Here is a 23,072-nt window from a genome sequence, read left to right on the forward strand (position 1 = left end):
TAAGGCAACATAAGATTATGTTGCCTTATAATTTCTTTTTAGAATGTAAAAAAAGAATAAAAGCATACAGAGCTGCCATGCTAAAAGGAAGAGGGAAAAAAGGGTCCACAGAAGAACTAGAAAAAATTTTTTTCTAGCGCAATAAAATTCACCGAGTATTTTGCTGTTATTCTTGATTGTACACCCGATATTGGCCATCAGGAACAGGGCCAGATTAAGGTATTCCTGCATCCCGGGCAGAAAGATTTCGGCGTCCTTTGCACACCCTAGAAAACTGGATAAAGGTGCTGACTCTGAGCTATAATCAGCTTCTAAAAAACAAACTTATTTTTAGGCCACCCTTTTCCACCCGGTGTGGGGAGGACAGTGATGATACCACTGTGCTACACATGCAGACACAAGGGCTCCAGAAGCTGATTATAGTCTGCGCAGGTAGCAGACTATAATCAAGCTTCATCGTCACCATCCTTTCCCCACACCCCACACCAGGTGGAAAAGGCCTGGGTTTGAATCCTGCTGATGACGCAAGGAACATTAATGGGTTTTTTCACTCTGCGGCTGAGTTAGTCGGTCTCAGGCATAGATCGCAAGGTATTTTCCCCAGAAACTGGGGTTTTTCATCCAGCAACAACAGGCAAATTAACCAGAACACGTGCAATTTACAGACACAAAAACGCATGGGTAGATGTAATCAATTATGGGAGACCTTAATAAAATATTTTTTTTCTGGAGCCCCTATAAGGATGACACCTTGGGCGACTGCCCTATTAAGAAAAAACGTCCCAGACAATTAGACAAGTCTCCAACGGAATGTTTTGGGTCCCGGCGGTTAAATGACCAGAGGAACAATGGTACTACATGACACTACACATACAAAATCCATATATCTTTAAACCTCTGGCATTGACAGTGTTCTGTTTCGCACCCACAATGTATACTAGGCGGAGATGTGGGGGGGGAACCCCTGGTGCTGTTTGACACTAAACACTCTACTCCCCAATACTCTAGTCGGTGTGTGTGAACAGTTCATAAAATTTATCAATGTAAAGAGCAGTACTGGAGAAAATTTGTACAATGTGTTGAAACAGGAATTCGAAATATTAGGATTAGACATAACTAATATCTGAGGGCAAGGTTATGACAATGGAGCTAATATGAAAGGAAAAGTTTCAGGTGTTCAGGCAGGACTTTTACAGGAAAATTCAAGGACATTTTTTACACCATGTGCTTATCACATTTACAATCTAGTTCTATGGGATATGGCCAAAACCTGTCCTGATGCAATGACCTTTTTTTGGAACACTTTGTCTATACGTGCTGTTTTCAGCATCAACAAAGAAATGGTAATTTTCAAAAATATGTGAAGGGTCTTTCTTTAAAGCCTCTCTGTGAAACAAGGCGGGAGTGTCGAATGCAGTGTAAGGTATCCAGTTGGTGATTTCAATGATGCACTTTTGGAAATAGCATCAGAAGATGCCCAAGCAAGAAGTGAAGCTAAATCACTAACTAACCAGATCAAGGAATACAAGTTTCTTGTTTCCTTAATATTTTGGCTTGATTTTTTTGTTTCATACAAGTAAAGAACTGCAAAGTGATTTTACAGACCTTGCTACAGCTCTTTCTTCTTCATTTAAAAACCTTCTGCACTGGATGTCAAAGTATAGAGAGAGACTGTCTTTAAACAAATCTTAGTCGGTGCCACAAAAAAATTATTATTATTACTCATAATTGATTACATAAACCCATATTTGTGTCTGTAAGGGCAGAAATACACTATTATCATGTCATGTGAATCTCGTCATATCCCTGTCACAGAGTAGTACTCTATGGTCCCTGTTTAGTGTAAACTGCGAAGTCGGTCGAAGAAGAAGCCTCGTCACTAACGTACAGTGGTCACATTAAAAATTTGATCTCGAGGTACTCATGCTTATGTTTTGGGTATTCATTCTTCGTTTAGGGGTACTCACATTATATCTTAAGAAAACCAAACAATTTTAATAACAACCATTTTATTTCTATATTTTGTTGATTTTTACAAGTTCGTGGAATGCAAAATTAGTCAAATTTAAATAAAATTAACCGAATTATAGCCCGTGCTTTAATTCATTTAATTCGGAAAATTTTATTGCAAAAGTTATAAACACTAAAGGAAACTTTTATGAATATAAACATCAAATGTTTTACGCCAGGGAGTATATGATGAGAGCCTTGTCGATCAATTCGGCCCTGGAAAGATTGTGCAAGGCTCAAGGGGTAGAATTTTTTTCAGCCTGGTCTGTACTTGTTAACAGGAGAGACTGCTTCTACAGGGATGGGATACACTTAAATAGAAAGGGTGCAAGAATATTTGCTGATGCTATCGAGGCAGTGTTAGGTGGGTCGGAAAACTGCTAGCTTGGGGGGGATACAAGGACTAATAGATTAACAGTAGCCACTGGCAGAGGTGAAAGTGATTCTTGCACTGCTTCTATTGGAATGAGCAGAAGCCTGGAAAACAAGATGCAGGATATTTCAGAGACTGATGGGAGTTATTGCAGTACAAGTAAACACATAGGTTGTGCTAGGGTAGCTAAGAAAAAGAACAGGTGCATGTATACTTACGTGTACACCAATGCTAGGAGTTTGGTAAATAAATTTGAGTTATTTGAGGTATTGCTCAAAGCATCAAAGGCAGATATTGTTGGGATATCAGAGACATGGTGTCACACAGATATAAGGAATGCAGAACTGGAATTTGGGGAGTACAACGTCTACAGAAAGGATAGACAAGATAGGAAGGGAGGAGGGATTATGCTATTAATTAAGAAATACATAAAATCCAAGAAAGTGAAGCCAGTCGAAATCGCTGGACAATGCAGTGTCGAGTCAGTTTGGTATGACATAAGCATTGGGAGATCAAATTTGAGAGTAGGAGTGTGCTATAGGCCTAATGACTCTGATGAGTATAATAAAAAAACTGTACAGGGAAATAGAGTGGGCCAATAACTCAGAGAGTCTTATAATGGGGGATTTTAATTTCCCAGATATTGACTGGAATTTGTAGGCTGGTCACTCACACACTAGCAAGGCTTTTGCGGATTTATTGGATGATTGTTTTCTACATCAGCATGTTCGGGAGGCAACTAGAGGGAGTAATACTCTTGATTTGATTATCAGTAGTGATGCTTCATGCATTAAGAATCTGCAGATAGAGGAACCACTAGGTGGCAGTGATCACAGTGTGCTGAAGTGGGATTTACTCAAAGAGGTAACTACCATCAGGAGTAAAGGGAAGGGTTATTGCTTTCGTAAAGGTGACTACGATGGTCTGAGACAGTATTTAAATTCTATACAGTGGGACCAACTGATGATGTTACCACCAACAGCAAATTCAAAATGGGAAGCGTTCAAAGAACTTATCTTGGAAGCTACTAGGCTTTACATACAAACTAAGAAATATTGTTCAAGGTTTAGGCCTAAATGGATGTCAGATAAACTAATGAGACATATGGCAGAGAAGAAAAATGCTTGGGATACATATAAATTAACACATGACACAGAAGCCTATGAAAGATATAAGTTGATCTGTAACCAAGTTACAAAGGAGGTTAGGCAGGCGAAGGCAGATTACGAGAAATCTTTGGCAAGGGATGCAAAGAAAAACAGCAAAGAGTTCTTTACTTATGTAAACTCTAGAAGGAAGGGGATGAATCAGATTGGTCCACTTGATATCGATGGTTCAACTGTTAATGATCCTGCTCAGGTAACTAACAAACTAAATGAATATTTTGCATTGAGATTCACATATGAGGAGTTATTCAGCGAGGGGAATGCCAGAGGTGTATTCAACTCTGGCAGTAAGCTAGATAATCCTAGATAATCTCGTAATAACTGTGAGTAAAGTGGAGGAGAAATTGTTGAAGATAAACACAAGAAAGGCACCTGGGGTGGATGGGATCTAACCAGTTATATTAAAGGAGGCAGCAAAGGAAGTAAGCAAACCCTTAGCCATAATTATGAGAGCTTCCTTGGACTCAGGGGAGGTACCCATAGACTGGAGATGTGCAAATGTGACCCCAATTCACAAAGGAGGATCAAAGGCTGACACAAGTAATTATAGACCTGTGAGTTTAACTTCTGTTCCAGGAAAATTAATGGAGGCACTGGTTAAAGAAGCACTGCAGGATCATCTAGACAAGACTTCAGTTATAGCTCGGACACAGCATGGTTTTGTTAAGGAGAAGTCTTGCCTGACCAATTTGATTGGATACTATGATGCAGTCACAAAAGAACTGGATGCAGGGAATAACTTTGATATTATATACTTGGATCTTAGAAAGGCTTTTGATACTGTTGCACATGGAAGACTGCTGCACAAATTGGAGCAGTGTGGCATTAGAGGCAAATTGCTGCTATGGATAAAGGAGTGGTTGAGGGGAAGAAGACAGAGGGTGGTAATCAATGGACACTGCTCATCGTGGACTAATGTTATTAGTGGAGTCCCTCAGGGTTCAGTGTTTGGTCCATTATTGTTTTCTGTATTTATAAATAATATTGATGATGGTATATCAAGCTTAATGTCCAAGTTTGCAGATGATACAAAAGTTGGCAGGGTTGTTAAGGATACTACTGACAATATGCTGCTGCAACAGGATCTGGAAAGGTTGAGCAGATGGGCTGAGAGGTGGCAAATGAAGTTTAACATTGACAAATGTAAAGTACTACATATGGGAAACAGCAACCCCAGAGCAACGTATCAACTCTGTGGTACTACACTGACAGTGGTAGAGAATGAAAAGGACCTGGGGGTAATTGTGCAGGCAGATATGAAGTTCTCTGAGCAGTGCAGATGGGCTGCAAGGGTAGCTCATGGTATCTTATCAATGGTATGTAGGAATTTTTCTAGTAGGGATAAGGAGGTGATTATTCCCTTGTATAAGGCAATGGTCAGGCCACACCTTGAGTACTGTATACAGGTCTGGAGGCCTCATTTCAAGAAGGATGTAGAGCTGCTGGAACGAGTACAGAGAAGGGCAACAAGGTTAGTGAATGGAACAAAGGGTTGCTCTTACAAAGAAAGGTTTAAGTTTTGCAAATTACATTGTCTGGAGACTAGGCACAGACGAGGTGATCTGATAGAGGTGTATAAAGCCTTGAATGGTTTGAGCATGCTCAATGCTGATGGGATTCTGCCTCTTGCTCAGAATAATCAGCTGAAAGGACATAGATTCAAATTGAGGAAAGACAGATGTAGGATAGATGCCCAGAAATTTGCCTTTAGCCAGCGGGTAGTTGGTTGGTTGAATAGACTTCCATCCCTTGTTGTGGAAGTTGATAACCTAAATAAATTTAAGGCTCAGCTGGACAGGTATTTTGAACGAACGGAGGGGTGAAGTGGAAGTTTTTTTTTTTTTTTTTTTTCTGGCTGATGCTGCATAAGCTGCGTCTACTAATGCTAATATCTAAGGTTGACAACGCTTCAAGAAAGAGTCATCAGCCTTGCTATTGTATCCATTGAAAGAGAAGAAGCAAGGAATTTAAATTTTGAGAAAGTCTTCAAAGATTTTACCGATAAATGGGCAAGAAAAATATCCTTCTGACTAGTTTTGTTTATATTGCCAACATTTCTGGTAATTGTTTACAAATTGTAATAATATAAAAATAATAAACAATTAATTATTAAAAATTGTAGTTTTTCATTATTTCAAAATATTGAGGGATTAATATTTAATTTTTCCAGGGGCCCTGCCAGCATTCTCCAATTGGGCCCCGCATTTGCTAAGGCTGGCAATGGTGTAATATCACACAGTTGGTACGTTTCTCTGGGATTACTTCTATCCATATGCAGCACTTTGCATTTGTCAATGTTAAACTTCAGTTGCCACTTCTCACCCCATTTGCCCAACTTTTCTAGATCCTGTTGCAGCAGCACACTGCCATTAACAACCCTGCTAATCTTTGTATCATCTGCATACTTGGACATTAAGCCTGATATACCTTCATCAATATCCTTGATAAATATACAAAACAACAGCAGACCCAACACTGAACTGCGGGGGACTCCACTAATAACATTAGTCCACGAAGAGCAGCGTACACTGAATTTCTATAATTGTCTTATCTTTAAAACACACACACACATGCATACTGGCGGACTTCAATTCTTTAATTGTGAAGTAAGACAGATATAAAGTTCTTATAAAAATGCTACATTTTTATAGAACATCATAAAAGGAATCAAGTGTTCTATACAATTTTAGTTGGCAATATCTCCATGAATAAACCTTCATATTTTGAGTAATGTTATAAGGGATATAACTGACTTTATTATGTATAATGACTTTATGATTATTATTGAAAGATATGAATTTCTAACAACCTAAAACACATACTTTTTTGACCATCACTATTTCAAGCAAATTTTGCTCCAATTTTTACTGAAACAAAAATGACTAAGGCGCATTCAAATACAATATTTTGTCATTCTGTTTTTAAAATAACTGAGTAGATATATTATTAACTAAATAACTGAATTTCACCTATATTAAAAAAAAAAAAAAACTAGTTTGAATAAAAAGAACAGTTAACTTATTCCACATGATAAATGCAGAAGTTAAATTTATATCAAAACAAAAAAATTCTAACTTATAATTTTATCGAAATAAACTCACCTTCTGAAATTTCTACTTTTATAATTCTTACTGATCCCTCTTTCAATGGTCCAAGAAAAGCACGAAGTTCATCACTAGCTGAAAAAAACATATACACATATATATATCATTACTAACCAAAAGTAGCAAGATAACTGTCTATGGATGATATACATAAATTCAAGAGAAAATCATTAGGAACTACCACATCTATGATCTTCATAATATTTCTAAAACGATATCAACGTAACATATTGCTACACTTCATATTCCATTGCCTTACTGTGAGAGAAATAAGTCAGGTATCAGGAAATGTAAGTGTTGCATTTGACAGTTAACTTGATATAAACTTCAATTCCAACACCCCCACCACTACCACACACAAGTTCTAGCTTCTGGTGCACAGACTACTCAAGACAGTGTGCTGGTTCTTGTGGTATGTTTGTGGACCAACTTTCAATTTTTGGGGGCAGAAAAACCTGTTCTAAGAATAAAGTGGATAATTACAGGTCAGTCTGACTTTAGTGGTAGAGAAACTTCACAGAAGCAACAATTAAGAATGCAATAGAAGTTGTTTTTAGAAAACAGTTTTGTAAAGGGAAAATCTTGTTTAACTAATTTGATATCATAATAGTGTCACTCATGAGTCACACTTAGGAAATAACTTTGACATTATTTATTTGGACTTTACCACAGCATTTGACTTGGCCCTGCACGAGACATTGTTATATAAGCTGGAACATACTGGATTCACAAGTAAGATCCTTAGATGGATAGCTACACAACAGGAGACAAAAGGTTAGAAATGGATTAATCAGAAACTGGTGTTAGGAGCACCCCTGTTCCCACTTTTCTTAAATGTCATTGATGCAGACTGATGTCAAAATTTGAAGATGATGTGAAGATCAGAAGGATGGTTAATAACCAGCACCAAACAGCACTGCTTCAAGACAAAAGGGAACACATATGAGAAGACACTTTGAATATGTGGGTTAAAGATCTTGGTAACCAGGTACCTTGGAGAGGGATCTGAAAATGGGAGGGGGGAGAAATAGTAAATTGAATGAAAGTGAAATTTCACAAGTATTAAATAATGCTTGTTTGTTTGTTATTTGATTTTTTAGGAGCATTAGCAACTAAGGCCATATTGCTCCAGGATATGCGGTGGTCATTCCCTGATCTTTCCGCATCCTCCGTATTTGGTGGTGACGGGCTGGAACCCCGGTCTAACCAAGAAGAGTGTGCTACGCACTGCTGCTCCTTCCTACCTGGCTACAGAGGTGCATTAAATAATGCTAAAAACAAGTGACATAAATTAAGTAATGGGGAAGAATTATAAACTAGATTATAGAAAGTTTTTTTTTTTAGCAACAAGCTGCTACTCTGAAATAAGCCATCTTTGTGCATTTTGGATTGATACCTACAGGAAGAGGAGGAAACATGTAGTCAGGTGAAATCTAGCAACATGTTTTCTCCCTCCCCCTCTCTCTCTCTATCAATTGGGTACAGCAAAAGCTCTAGCTTTTGTGTCCTATAGCTAACACTAATAAAAAAAAATAGTCAAATCTGGTTTGGTATCATTGAAGGGACTGCAGCATTCTTGCCATAACAGAGGTTGATATATTTTTCAAATTATACTGATATTACTAGAAATTTAATAATAAAAAATTTAATTAACTTATATAAAACTCCCTTTCACCAAACACTGTTTCACTTTAATACATAAATTAAACCACAAATTTATATATGTATATGTACAATATTATTTGTACAGTATATTGAACATTAAATAATTTTGTATAATCTAACATTTTTTTTTCCTGACCAGAAGCATTTTTCAAAAACATTAAATATATGCAATTTGTGAAGTATTACAATGGGTATTTATGTTTTTATAAAAATGACCCAAAAGCTTAGTACTTCACTGATAGCTTGAAGTACTTCATTTATGTTGTATCCAAGCTAGATGGCCAGGCTATAAACATAAACACACACATTATACGCAACATAAATTTTACACATTTTTTTTTTTTTTTTCTCTCTCTCTTCCAGGCCTGTGGTAATTCCAGTTTGGATATTACAGACAATAAAATTAGGTGGATTTAGACTAATGTCTAGGGGCCACCAAAGACCATATATACATATAACCGTTTTGACAGTAGGGTCTCCTAAATAGGGAAACTTATTTTATAACCACCTGGGGTGTGTGTGTGAATACTGGATTTTCTGAAAAGAAAATTCAAAATTTTATGTGCAAAACAACTCAAATTTATTCTTATTTTTTATACAGATACATAATAATTACTTTATTTATCATCAATTTGCTATACATAGAATGAATAATGTGAAATATGTATACAATTATATATACTAATTGTATGAAAATAAATAACGTTCTGTAATGAAATTCGTTGTGATTCTATCAGTATATTTTTAAGAAAATAACATATATTACTTGATACCTTCTGAATGTTCACGGACCCTCTAGAACTGGTCTACGGACTCCAGTTTGGGAAATGCTGTATTAGACATTTGCTGTCATTGCTGGAAGAAACACTTTTTTTTTTTTTACATTCCTTTCAACCACTTTGTATGTGGCACACTGTCTAAAAGAAATAGAATTTTTCAATCATGTCTCCATTCAAATGAGGCTGATGTTATCCAATCTTTTTTATTTATGCTATATAGAAAAAGTAACTTTTTAATATTTTTGAAGCATCATGGATTTTAAAATTTTTCTATGGCAAAAATTTTTCTTTTCTGTCCCATTCAAATTACATAAATGAGGACTGCAATATGATCTTTTTGATAGTTTGCCATCTATGAACTTTTGACTGCAATATGATCTTTTTGATAGTTTGCCATCTACGAACTTTTCACCCATAAATTTTAATTTTCTATCAGGAGTTAATTTATAGAAGTCCTGTTTCATCAGCATTTAAAATGTCTTTGTTTGCATATCCTTTGTGCACCTTGGACCACACCAAATTTAACCATTCCAGACTAGTTGTATTGTTCAAGTCTTTAGTTTCCCTATTTTATAACATATAATTTCAAAATATACATTATGATGCAACTTACCTGATCTATCCAACAAGTGGAACATACTAAGTTCTGTTCCCAATAATTTGACAAAATGTTCAGATTTAACCGTAAACATAGACCACTTACTGGGATATTTTCAGTCCTTTGCTGTTTACACCAATTTAAAAGCGCCTCATCAATATAAAATGTCTGGATTAGGCATGCAATTCATTTTGCTAAAACTCTTTTCAAATGACTACAGATTTCTAGTTTTGAATTTCATGTAGTGCACACTATTAAGTTTGATATGTTAAAATTGCAAGCAAACATATTTCTTCCCATTTTATATTTTTCTAATAACTTTCATTTTATCCTCAATGCTTAAAACTTTTTGCTTGTTGTCCATTTTAAAAATACTATACTGTACTATAGGCCGACCAGGCTAGCCAGGTGGGTAAAGTGCCTGCCTGGCAACCCAAAGGTCACAGGTTCGAATCCCACCTCAGGCTTGGATCAGAGTAAAATGCAAAAACTTTGGGAGGTGCATTATGGCCACAGAAGCCGATGCGTCAACAACTAAAAAAAAAAAAAAAAACTGTACTATAGAGTAAAAACCACACCTTAATATTTGCAACAAAATGATGCAAACCGACTGTAACTCAAATGAAATCAATGTTCTCTAGCAGAAGGTAACACACATGTGCAGTTATACTAAATGCTTGAGAGTTTGAAAAGTCAACTCATAAGATTTTCAATTTCTTATAACAAACAGGCTTCCGTCATGAGCAACTGTTTACAGAGAAACTAATTTGCAATTCAGCTCTAAACAGACAATAAAGAATGGCTCGGAAATTTACACATTATACATATAGCATCAATAAGAGCAATGTGACATTGCTCTTATTGGAGACATTCAGCAGGTGGACCTTTGCAAACACTGAGCAGGTGAAGAAATGGTTGTTCAATGTGATGTAAAAGAGACATGATTCATAACAAATTTACAGCAGCAACTGCTCAACACGTCCACCACCATGTTTCAGTACTCAGTGTTGACATGGTATTACCCCCACATCACTACAGAAAATAACATCAACTGGAACTGACTGAGTGCAGGGAAATGCCCCACTCCTTGTTGGGATTTAACAAAAAAAAAATCAGCTGATTTCAAGTTGGGGATTTAGAGTACCATTCATATGGAAAACATAGACAGTCAATGCCAATGTTAACATGAATAATGGAATAATGTTATGGTGCTGACTGCATCCTTGCCTAAGACAGTTTGGCATAAACAGCTGATATCACTGAACTGTGGAAATGCAGATTTTCAAAGTAGTGGTAGGGCATTCCTCAAAAAAAAAAAAAAAAAAAAAAAAAAGAACTCAAGAATGGCAGTGAATGCACATCACTGTGTTATGTGTTGCCTGAATTTATGTAGGCATGAGAGTTATTTATTGCCAAAATGTGGCACTTTTAGTGTTTGCTCCCCCATATGGCAATAAATGAGCTTTGCTCATCCAAAACCGTTGAACAATCACTTCTTTTCCTGCTAAATGTTTGCAAAGGCCCACTTAGCAAATGCCTCACTTCTGTAAATCTTTTAGTAGCATTGCTACTGATGCCAAATTTCATAAGTATACCAGTATAAAATATTTCTTGGTGCTTATCATACTTCGAACACCTCACTGATGCTAACCTACACAAGCACTCACTGTTACAAGTACAACTGCAGTGTATGTTGATTTCATGTTCTGTGGACAAGCTGTTCAGGCATCATGCTCCCACAAACCTTTTAGCTAGTCAGGATAATCCACACAGTGATATTGATTCAGTTCCAACTTCCATGCATCTTTCCAAATTAAACTTTTGTAAAGCAATTTTCACATTCTATTCTTTCAGTACAGTGCAATCAGCAGAACGTTGATGGGCAATGTTAACATGATGATTAATGGAAAATGAAAGGTCAACATGCCTTTTAAGTAATCTTCACACCACTTCAAAGTTGATTGTGAAATAGCATCCCTTTTTAATGATATCTGGAACTAAAAGTTTGAATCCATTGAAAAAAAAATGACTACTTGTAAAGAATTATTCAGAAACCACATTCCTCTAATAGTTCTATAATTTTTTGCTAGACTCTCAGTGCAACCTATCAGAAAATACGTATCAATAAATTGCACATCAATTACAGAAAAAAAAGTCTCACTAGGACAGAAAAAAATGCTGCCTAAACAGAAAGAAAGGAAAATGTGTTTCAGCATAGAAAAGTAGAGAACGACAGTTGTTCCATGGAAAAAGTAACTGGGCACAGAAAAGGACAGAACAAGAATTTTTCCTTTTCCCAGAAGTGCCACTTGATTACCTTGACAGCAAGCCAGGCTGACCTATAAAATATACATTCACCATTAACAGAGCATATCCTGTCCACCCCTTTGCTGTCTATGCATCACCCAACCATCTGACACAATGGAAACATCACCATTGATTCAATGCAGTCAGGGTGGTAAGTTTCACCGAGTCCAGGCTAAACACAGTGGTTCCTATGGAGATTAAATTTGGATCAGACTCATCAGAAGATAAGATTCCTGCTCAACTGTCCAATTAGTCTAGACATTTTTGACTCAAGGATTTGGTATGGCTTCTTGCAAGGTCAATATGCTTTCAGACCACCCAAATCAATGGTTTTTATTTGCATTTATTCTAGTATACTCTTCCTACATGGCTTTTATATCTGTGGAGATCATATAATGCTAGTGGAAGCTTAAATGTTTTAAAAGTGTCTTGTATAGACTAATACACTTCAGTCCTCTTTTAAATTTTCCATTGACATTTTTGGTTTCATGTTTCTTTTCAGGAATTATTGACAAAGAAGGCTTGCTGATTAGAACAGATTTTTTTTTTTTTTTTTTTTTTTGTTGTTGTAAATATATCAACTAAAAATGACCTCTCTATGAGGGCAATAATTACTAGTGATGTGCAAAATTGTTGGGTATGTGTGTGTGTGTGTGTGAGAGAGAGAGAGAGTATATTTTTTCTTCAGTTTCCAGCTGTCAATTTCTTAACCAACTAATCTACATATAATCAATTATGAAAATGCCATGATCAATCACTTTTATTATCACAGATTTCACAATCAACTAATTTGCATATAATCAATTATTGATCATTCCGTCCATCAATAATAATTAAGCCTTTCTCCCTCAGCATTAACTGCTTGTATGCCACGTTGCTTTGGTGCCTCCGTAGCCAGGTGGGCAGGAGCAGCAGTGTGTAGCACACGCTTCTTGATTAGACCGGGGTTCGAGCCCGTGACCACCAAATACAGAGGATGCGGAAAGGTCAGGGAATGACCACTGCATATCCCCAGAGCAATATGGCCTTAGTTGCTAATGCTCTTAAAAACCAAATAACAACAACCACGTTGCTACTGAATAAAGATAAAAAGCATTTGTTACTAGGTGGATACCTTAATATACGCAAGACAGTTATTGTACATGTAGGCTAAAGTCTCATTTCGTATGTGGCAACAAGCAGTCAGTTACAAGGATAATACAAAAACATGCATCTATTACTTGTCTACAAATGAGAAGCATTCAGCATGATGCAACAGCATGCCAATATCACGGAATGGTGAAATGATGCCTTCAGGTTATCAAACTTAACATGTATAGAATTACTAATGAAATAATAAGATTTATGAGGATAACGCCAATTTTTGTGGCTGCTGTTGTTTGCCAAAGACCATTCAACCATGTAATCAAAAAAAAAATTTTTAAAAGGTCTTCCAATATTATAAGGATAGAATAGAATAAATTTTAGTCGGAGTTGGGTAGAGAAGAAAAAGGGAAAAAAAATTTAAGAAACTAGCACTATGAAGAATATGATCAAAAGTCTTCCCATGATATATTTGACATTTTTTTACATTAATTTTTTGACATTAATATAGTATCTTATGTAGGGCAGCTCCTGAATGCCAGTTCAACATCTCCATGGTGCACTGTGGTAATACAGAACTCTGTAAAATGGCCAGAAGTGTGAATAACGTAATGTTTGTACAGTCTGTTGTTTAGTTGTTTCTGGCCTCTTTGTTATCAGGAAGACAATCACTAGGAAAGTATGCCCAGCACCTGCCTATGACACAAGGAGGCAGGCCACAACTAAGGTATTAACCATGGCAGATCTTAACTATCACATACTAAATGTCCAAAGCTTTGCATTACATTCTTTGCTAGATACTTCTCATAATTGGCCTTGCTTGCCTAACCTCTTTGTGACTAGATTACAGACTAATTTATATCTACCATAGGCTTCTGTATCGCCTGATAATTTATATGCATCCCATACACTTTTCTTCTCTGCCACTTGTCTCAATAGTTCATCTAACATCCATTTAGATCTAAGATCTAAGGTCTAAGGTCCTTGAGGTCTAAGCTAGCTTGGATCATTCAAAAGATGGCAGGAAGTAAGGAAAGAAGAAGAAAATAGCAGAAAGGGAAAAAAAAATCCAGTGCTGAAAACCAGATGCATGTGTACACATATACACACGCAAGATAGGAGAAAAGAAATGGAAGAAAGAAGGATAGTAGAGACTGACGGTGAAGGGAGGGAATGCTGCACTGGTTTAGCCAGCACCAGTCATGAACGCACATTTGTCTTTCACACTTGTATGCTACAGAAATTACTGTACACACATGTAATACATAAATATAACATAAGTTAAATTAAAGTAAGACAGTAAAAGTAAAAGTGCTGTAAAAAGCAAATACAACTAAAAACCACTAAGAAAAATAAGTATGGTGAGAGAAGAAAACAAAAATTTAGAAAAAGAATAATGTAAAAAAAACACACAAAAAATTTTTAATATTTTAAATAAAAGGTAAATATACCATAAATCTAAAAGCCAATAATAAAGAATAAATTTATATATGTTCTTGTTTATACTCCGGCACGACCACCAGGTCAGTAGAGCTTACAATAAATCAATCAATACAAATGCCAATCGTATTTAGCAGTCACGGGCTTGAACCCCGGTCCACTCAAAGAGCGTGTGCTACTGCACTCGTGCTCATGACCACTCAGCTATGTCAGGCCAGTGGCACCAAGTCTATTATATCGGCAGGCTGACATCAGTTTGTCAGTGTCTGCTCGTTACATAGATTTGTACAAGGTGTGAAATGCAGTAATTTCCACAACTTTTGTTGTCTCGTGGCTTTAATGATAAGGAATACAATGATTATCTGTTCTCTATTTTTGTTTTTTTTCTTTTATTTGATTTTTCATGGTTAGTTTATGGTTTCAATATCATGATAATTCATATTTGGTCTTATTGTTAATCAAGGTGTCCCTGATCTAAATTTATTCTTATTGGCTTTTAAACTTATGGTGTACAGTGGAGTTGTTATTTTTTTGGTTTTTAGGAGCATTAGCAACTAAGGCCATATTGCTCCGGGATGTGCGGTGGTCATTCCCTGGCCTTTCCGCATCTTCCGTATTTGGTGGTGACGGGCTCAAACCCCGGTCTAATCAAGAAGCGTGTGCTACGCACTGATGCTCCTTCCCACCTGGCTACGGAGGCGCTGTACAGTGGAGTTGTGTAACTATGCCAATGCAATGCATTGGGGCCCCACAACCGAAAGGGGCCCACCTAAGTAAAAATGCAAGTATTTTAGTTATGTTTATGATAAAATTTACTATGTCTAAGAACAATATTTTTTTTTTTCACACGAAGCATGTTTATTGTTAGCTAGTTGCACAGCACAAGCAAAATTGCAGTGAATAGAGATGAAGTGGTATTAGTATAGCTGCTGCTTCCAGGGCAATTTTTAAGGATTTTTTATTTTTACCAAAACAAATATTTTCAGGGGCCCACACTAAACTTTCCATTGGGGCCCACTTTTACTAGTTATGACACTGATGGTATATTTACCTTTTATAAAAAAAAAAAAAATTGTATGTATTCTTTCCATATTATTTTTCTCTGGTTTTTTTTTCCCTCTCATCCCTTACTTTTTCTTATTGGTTTTAGATGTATTTGCTTTTTACAATGCTTTTCCTTTTAATCTTACTTTAACATACATTATGTTCTATGCAGCATTTTGCTGGGCATGCTAATGCTACCTCTTATGTTTGCCATTCTTTCTTAATTTTACTTTCAATTTAATTTCATCATATATTTATTTATTTATTCATACTTGGTTACTTCTTGAAACAACTCTCTATTTCAACTTTTCAATGCTGAAGTATATTTTCCTTCTTCGGTGTTTCATAAGATTTTTATATCTAATTTAATTTCGGTTTATAGTACACATCCATACATTTGGTGAGTGCTATAAACGGAATTATGAGATTCAACAGAGCAGAGTTATTAAAAATAAAGTTCATTCCGTTGTAAATTAGCTTAACCTTCAGAAAACCTGCTAATCAAGTCACCTTTTTTAAGAAGTCGCAAGAACGTGGAAATCTAATTACTCCATCTTCGTTGATGCAGTCATACATCCAATTATCCTAATATACAATATGTGTGAGAGAAAAGCGTGATAGAATCACAAAACTACTAAACTAATTTTACAAGTTGTCATTCTTATTCGGATCCGAAGGTCCTACAATATACGAGACACTAATAAAAATATCAATTCTCAACAAAATCCATATTACCTTGAATACCTGTCTGATGACACATTTTCACCTGCCAAGTTGTTCTCAACTATGCCTACAACAAACCGGAAGGTACATACACCTCCTGAACACCATCGTGTTGGAGAAGGTGCTGCCCTCTTTCTCAGTGCTTAAAATGCTTGCTGATATTATCTTCAGCATAACAGTAGTCAAGAAAGATAAGGATTTCAGAAAACGATCCGAGCAGGGACGGGCCGTCCCGAATGTTAATGGGGTGCACTTCCCCCAGCCGTCAACGTTCAAGGGGCGCCTGAAAACCTAAAACTCACATACACATATGAAGAAAATTTTAAAGGGTGTGCCAAATTGCGATTTGCACCTGGGCGCCACATTCCCCAGGACGCCCCTGGATCGGAGAGACTATGGATGAATGAGATAAATGGAAATAGATGACGTCATAAACTAAAAATATACCTTTTATTGTACAACTAGAGAAATTCAACAATATTGTTCTACAATTTCTCTCCAGTGAGGAGTCCAGTGCTTAAATAATATGCACCTTTTAGGGTGGAATTACTAAAACCACGTGATATAGTAAAAGCAAGCTAAGTTTATGCAATCAGATCCTACATTCTATTTGACTGATTTCAATGATATAAAAAATTTAAATATTATAAAATTTAAATTTGCAGGAAAAAAAAAACACGTTTGAAATAAATAAGAATGATATTATTATGAACACTCCCACTGGTTTGGAAACAGCGTATGACAACAATTTCATTATTTTTATTTATTTATTTATCATTATTTTATTTTTTATTATTTTTTTTAATTAGCTATGACAATGTAAGATTTGATATAAAAAAACAACACACTACAAAGTATTTTAAGATTTTTATTAAGCATTGAAAAATCTATAGCAAAATATATATTAAATAATGATTAATATTAACAACTATATTGATTTTTCATAAAAATATCCTCCATGGATTTTATAACTGCCTTACACAGACGTGCATTCTGGCCATTGATTTTATTATACTGTCGTGACTAACTTTATTCCATGCGATCTGCAAGGTTCCCCATAAATTCTGTGAAGATGGCCAGATTTGGAGGTCTAAATAATTATAAAAACTCTATTGGGTTTAAGTCAGACAATTGGGATGGCCACACCATAATGTGCAATGCCCCCAACCTGTTCTTTAACTGCTAAAAAGTCCTTGATTAGCTTAACGCTGTGCTTCGGGTATATTACAACATTGTCTTGTTGTAATATAAAATTCTTCCACCAAGTCAAAGTCTAGAGGCCAGGGCCGTGCAAAGGTACTTGGGGGCCCGGATGCAAAAGGGGGGTCAAGGGGCCTCGATTGGGGGGCCTCTGGTGCGACACATCCAATGCACCCCCCCCCCCATTTGTACAGCCCTGTTCGAGAATGTTTTTATAGCCTTCTTTTCTTAAAATTCCTTCAATTCTGACGATGTCATCACTACAGAAAAGCAGAAGCAAACCCAGATCATGATTGAACCACCACTGTGCTTCACTGTAGGCACTAAACAAAGTGGACCACCTTTTTTTTTCTTTTTTTCCAGTTGATCGTCTCACATAAACTCTATGCTTGGGTCCAAAAAATTTCTAATTTGGATTCATTCGTCCACAATAAGTAAAGTATCAGATACACTGAAGAAATGTTTTTGCTTCAAAGTAGTTTGTTTAAGAAATCAAAAAAATCTTAATATTTGTACAATACGTAATATTAATTTTATTTATTGAAACTTTTAGTGTAGATAAATACACAAAGTGTCATTATATGAAACATTTGATAAACTACAGGCCTGTGCACGCGGATTGAGGTATCCTTAGTTGTAAAAGTTAATAACTATGAGACTAATAATAAGTAAAGTGAAATTCGGAAGAGAGCATAACATTTTATTTATATATTTCGAATTGTTACAGGTATGTGAGATTTATTTCGAGCCACCCCGAGGTTGTTAGACGGACATCTAAATTTGATAGGAAAAACAAGATAATCACCGTAGATTTCAAGCATCCAAAATTAATTCACAGAGCTGTTCCATCAAAATTCCCGAACTGTCCAAGCTATTTGTCATCACAGACATTTACAAAAGACAGTCCCAAAATGAAGAAGAGAAGATTAGAAGAATAAAAAACTTTGAGAATGCCCTGGAATATAGTATTAAAAGTAAATATGATTATGAAAAAGCTCGAGAATTTCATACGTTCCCACAACTAGCAGAGCGCCTGAATAGACATACAATACCTGCATGCTGGAAATTATTTTAAAAAAATAACTACGTCAGGTTTTTATACAGGGTGTTTCAAAAATGATGGTCAATAATTTAAAGGTGAAAAGTACAAACTAAAATAAGCAAAAAATTCCCAGTGAACATCAGGTCGCAAATGAACCGTTTTCGAAATAATGCACATTTTCTGTTAAGATCCGCCACTGACTATGGAAGCACTCTGGGAGGATAGTCTGTATTTCTGAAACCTTGACCATGCTGGATATGGTAGGGGTAGAGAAATTGGCGATGTAAAATTCGTCACACACTGCTTTGACCCAGTACACGCTTTTGCAGAGCAACTCTCGAAATTCCTGGATGGATTTTGTTCTATTCTTTCTAACAGTCTGCGTGGGTTAGCACAGTAGTATCGTCACCGTCCTCCCCACACCGGGTGGAAAAGGCCCGAGTTCGAATCCTGTCGATGACGCGAGGAACTTTAATGGGCTTTTTTCACTCAGTGGCTGAGTTAGTCGGTCTCAGACGTAGATGGCAAGGTTTTTTCCGTAGAAAAACTGGGGTTTTTCGTCCAGCAAACAGAAAAATCGACCATAGAACACACGCAATTAACAGACATAAGACACAGCACGGCAGATGAATTTAATTATTCGGGTGGCCTAAATATAATAGTTTTATTCTTTCTAATACCCTTTCCACAACATCATGTGTTATGCTTCTCGGCCTATCTGCAAGTACTCCATGTGCGAAGCGCCCATGTTCTTTAAGGCGTCGATGTACCCTGACGAATGTGTGCCTGTTGGGCTGCCTTCCGCGGGGAAATGCTTCTTGGTACAAACGTGCAGCTTCGAGTGTACTGCCGTTGGCTTTACCATACATGAAATGCATGTCCGCATACTCTTCATTGCTGTAACCTTTCCATGTTTACTGTCCTTTGACAAGTACTAGTATGCCTGCTACGTCTCAGAGCATTGAGAAAGGGGAAAGGGAGAGAATGAGCATAACCTAACCTGAACAAACAAGTCAGTGGTGGATCCCAACTCTGTACAGTTCACATTGTCAGTGGTGGATCCCAACTAGAAATGTGCAATATCTCGAAAACGATTCACTTAAGGACATATTGTAGTCTGTACAGTTCACCTTTAAATTATTGACCATCACTTTTGAAACACCCTATATTTAATATTTCAACCAGCATATTTCATTGGCTATTCGGTCATGATTAGTGAAGATTTGATGTTGTCGGTATTTGTACAGAGTGCCGAAATTAATAATTTAGGCAAGTCAAAGTCACTGAAACCTCCTATGAAGGTGAATAGTTTCCATCAGGTTAGTGACATCTTAAAACAGATACCAGTAATTGCCAACAGCAGTGATGTTAATAATATTTCTTTTGTTTTAAATGCTGCTTGTAATTTACTGAATTCAACTGGGGGAATCGTTAATAGCGAAAGAGAGCATCAGTTTAAATTCATATGCGAACAATTGCATTTGTTACAATGTGAAAAGAATGCTTACAGATATTCCACCGAAGTATTAATATTTTCATCTTTGGTGTGTTCGATATCTCCACATGCCTACAAATTTCTACAGCATTTTGCATTCCTATTTTCCCTCATCCAAGTACTGTACTAGTGAGATCGGTAAAAGGGCGTCCTTATGAAGAAAGACTTCGAATATGTGTGTGTTGTAGAGTTTGGAAACTAGACACCTTAGAGGAGATTTGACTGAGGTGTTTAAGGCTCTGAGAGGCATCAGTAAAATGAATGAGGACGAAATTTTCAAAATTATAAATGATGCTAGAACTAAGGGACATAAATTAAAGTTACGGGGGGGGGAGATGTTTAGATTGGACTGCAGGAAGTTTTATTTTAGCCAGTGAGTTATAAATTACTGGAATAAGTTGCCTACATGGGTGGTAGAGGCTGACAGTTTGGGGAAATTCAAAGGTCATCTGGATAGTACCTTCGGGTGAGGGAAACGCATAGGATGATAGGTTTAATTTCCTTTACTTTTATTATTTATTTATTTATTTATTATTATTATTTTTTTTTTTTTTTTTTTTTTTTGGCTGGTGCAGCATAAGTCATAGGCTTTCTTGCACCATGCGGCCATTACTAATACTAATACTAATCATAGGATCTGCTCTTCTCTAAACCCAAAAATTCTAGATGACCAGCAAGAGAATCATTTTCTGATATATGCTAAACAGAAATTAACTTTTTAAATTCTTCAGAACGCAAAATTAGTTTAATGATCCATGAAATTCATCTGAAACCTTATATTGATTACTGGTTGATTTTCTTTGAATGATGTTTGCAAAAATGGAAATTTTGGAGAAATAATTTTAAATTTGCTAATTAATACCATTACCAATATTTTGATAAACAATTATTGTAAAAAGAAAAATTATGTATTAAAAGCAACACAAACGCAAACTTCAAATTGAAGAAAAAAAAAACTAAATTTAAAGTAAAATAATTTTTGTTCAACTATAAGAGTAATCAAATTATTAAATTTAATGAATAAATGTATACATTAGTTGGATTACAAATTACATGTAAAACATTCAAAATGTGATAAAACAGTTAACTATAAAATGTGTTGTGTTCATTTTTTCAGTATGTTATAATTAAAAAAAATTATCACACTTAAGTATCGAAACTAATTATTTATTTTTATTTTTTCGTATTGTCTCTAGCAACATAAATTAGCTTTCCGTTATGCACAAAAAATACAGCAGATTTGCATTCAACCGTTGCTTTCGCTTTTCTCAATTCTGTGCAGCTATATAGATTTGTGTACTTCTTATGGTCACCCTTATGATGACGTCAAAACACAGTGATTAGGCTTTATTCTTAAGGTGGCGCTGCGTATACACACGCTTCTGGTCGAGCATGAGCATATTTGATACAAAACATAGATAAAAAGAAACAGAATTCAGACACCAACACGTGGCTTCAACACTCTCACATATTCGCTGCAACGAGCGCCACAGTTTTTTAAAAATCCTTTATTTTTGCTTCGAATGTACTCGGTTCTTGAAATAATTAACAAAATATAAAATGCTTTCTTAGTTCACTTTCTGCGCGGGCCGTATAAAAATTATTCGCTGGCTGGATACGGCCCGCGAGTAGAATATTCTAGAACAGTAGGCTGGACACGGTGCCGGATTAAGGAACGAGCCAGCATTGCTTGCCCGGGGCACCAATTTTTACATATCATGAAAAATATATATATATCCTTAGTAAAAGGGGCGCTAAAAAATCTTTCTTCCTGGGGTGCGAAAATACCTTGGTCCAGCATTGGTTGGACACCACTGTTCTAGAATATTCTAGAAACTTCTTAAATATTAGCATTAACATTATTTGTTGCAAATGACGCAAGAAAGCAAGCTTGCACAGCATCAGCCAAAAAAAAAAAAGAAAAAAGAAACCTTCACTTTTCACCTATCCAGGGTGACCGGGGTTTCAGTCCCTGACTGTTAAATACTGTGGATCTGCTAACTCGCACTGAACCAGGGTGACAGATTATGGTCCATTTCCCTCAACATGAATTGTTGAGGGAAATGGACGTTAAGGGAAACGTTAAATTAACGTTTAATTTAACGTTTCCCTTAACGTTAAATTAAAAGTTATACCATTTGATTATCTCTTTTAATTATACCATTAAATTAACATTTAATTAAATTAAATGCACACAATATATGGTATAACAATATTTAATTTTGTTATACCGTTAAAATTAATATTGTCATCATGTATGTTCTAATAGAAGTGCTATTCAGATTCGTTTAATCTTTGGAACAACGTCATTTTTTTCGTTCCTGGCGATTTTTGTTATTATTATTATTATCTCTTCCTTCTCCTAATGCGTCTTTTCTCATCTCATGATGGGTATGAGGTACGTGAGATGTTTGTTACGTCCGGTTACTATTAATCAGGTTGAGGAATTCTCTGATTATCCTAGAAGGGTTCAAACCAAACCAACCAAACTATTATATTAGGCCACCCAAATATTTGAATTCATATGCTGTGCTGTGTGTATGTGTCTTATGTCTATTAATTGCTTGTGTTCTATGGTCGATTTGTCTGTTTTACTGGACAAAAATCCCAGTTTCTGGGAAAAAAAACTGTCTAGTTTCGAGAACAGTCGCTAGATAGCGACTGTTCTCGAAACTAGAAGAATCGAAGTGATGGTCTCTCCTTCAGTTTAGGTGGTTTATCATTTATTATAATTGAAAAGGGGATCAAAAACATTTTACCCTCCCTTTTAAGCACATTTCCGAATAAAAGTGCCTAGGGCCTACGAACACCAAAATCCAGCCCTGCCTACACGTACACTTCCAGGCTAACAGTTTAAGATTATTTTTTGCCCACAGAATACGCAAGTGGATATGGACGTAAGTCTAGGGGCCACCCTGCGACAAGAATACACACAAGTAAGTAAGTAAGTGTCCATTATTATACAAAGTATATATTATGTGAGTTAGGATTAGAGTCTGATCCATATTCCTGGTGTGGGCAGCCAGGGGGTGGTGGTGTTGGC

General features: G+C 36.1%; 1 protein-coding gene across 1 annotated transcript in view; it reads right to left on the reverse strand.

Moving 5' to 3' along the window:
- Positions 1 to 16,408, reverse strand: part of LOC150088837 (twinfilin-1-like) — a 63,229-nt gene extending 46,821 nt beyond the window's left edge. Inside the window, exons 1-2 of the mRNA XM_090370936.1 lie at positions 16,305 to 16,408; positions 6,651 to 6,728 (exon numbers count right to left, since the gene is read on the reverse strand). Coding sequence (XP_090227062.1) covers positions 6,651 to 6,728; positions 16,305 to 16,329 — 103 coding nt within the window. The 5' untranslated portion in view covers positions 16,330 to 16,408. The remainder of the gene's footprint in view (positions 1 to 6,650; positions 6,729 to 16,304) is intronic.
- Between the last annotated feature and the right edge of the window lie 6,664 nt (positions 16,409 to 23,072).

The sequence above is a fragment of the Mastigoproctus giganteus genome, chromosome 3 (assembly GCF_048544385.1).
Source record: "Mastigoproctus giganteus isolate SK-2022 chromosome 3, ASM4854438v1, whole genome shotgun sequence".
Lineage (NCBI taxonomy): Eukaryota > Metazoa > Arthropoda > Arachnida > Uropygi > Thelyphonidae > Mastigoproctus > Mastigoproctus giganteus.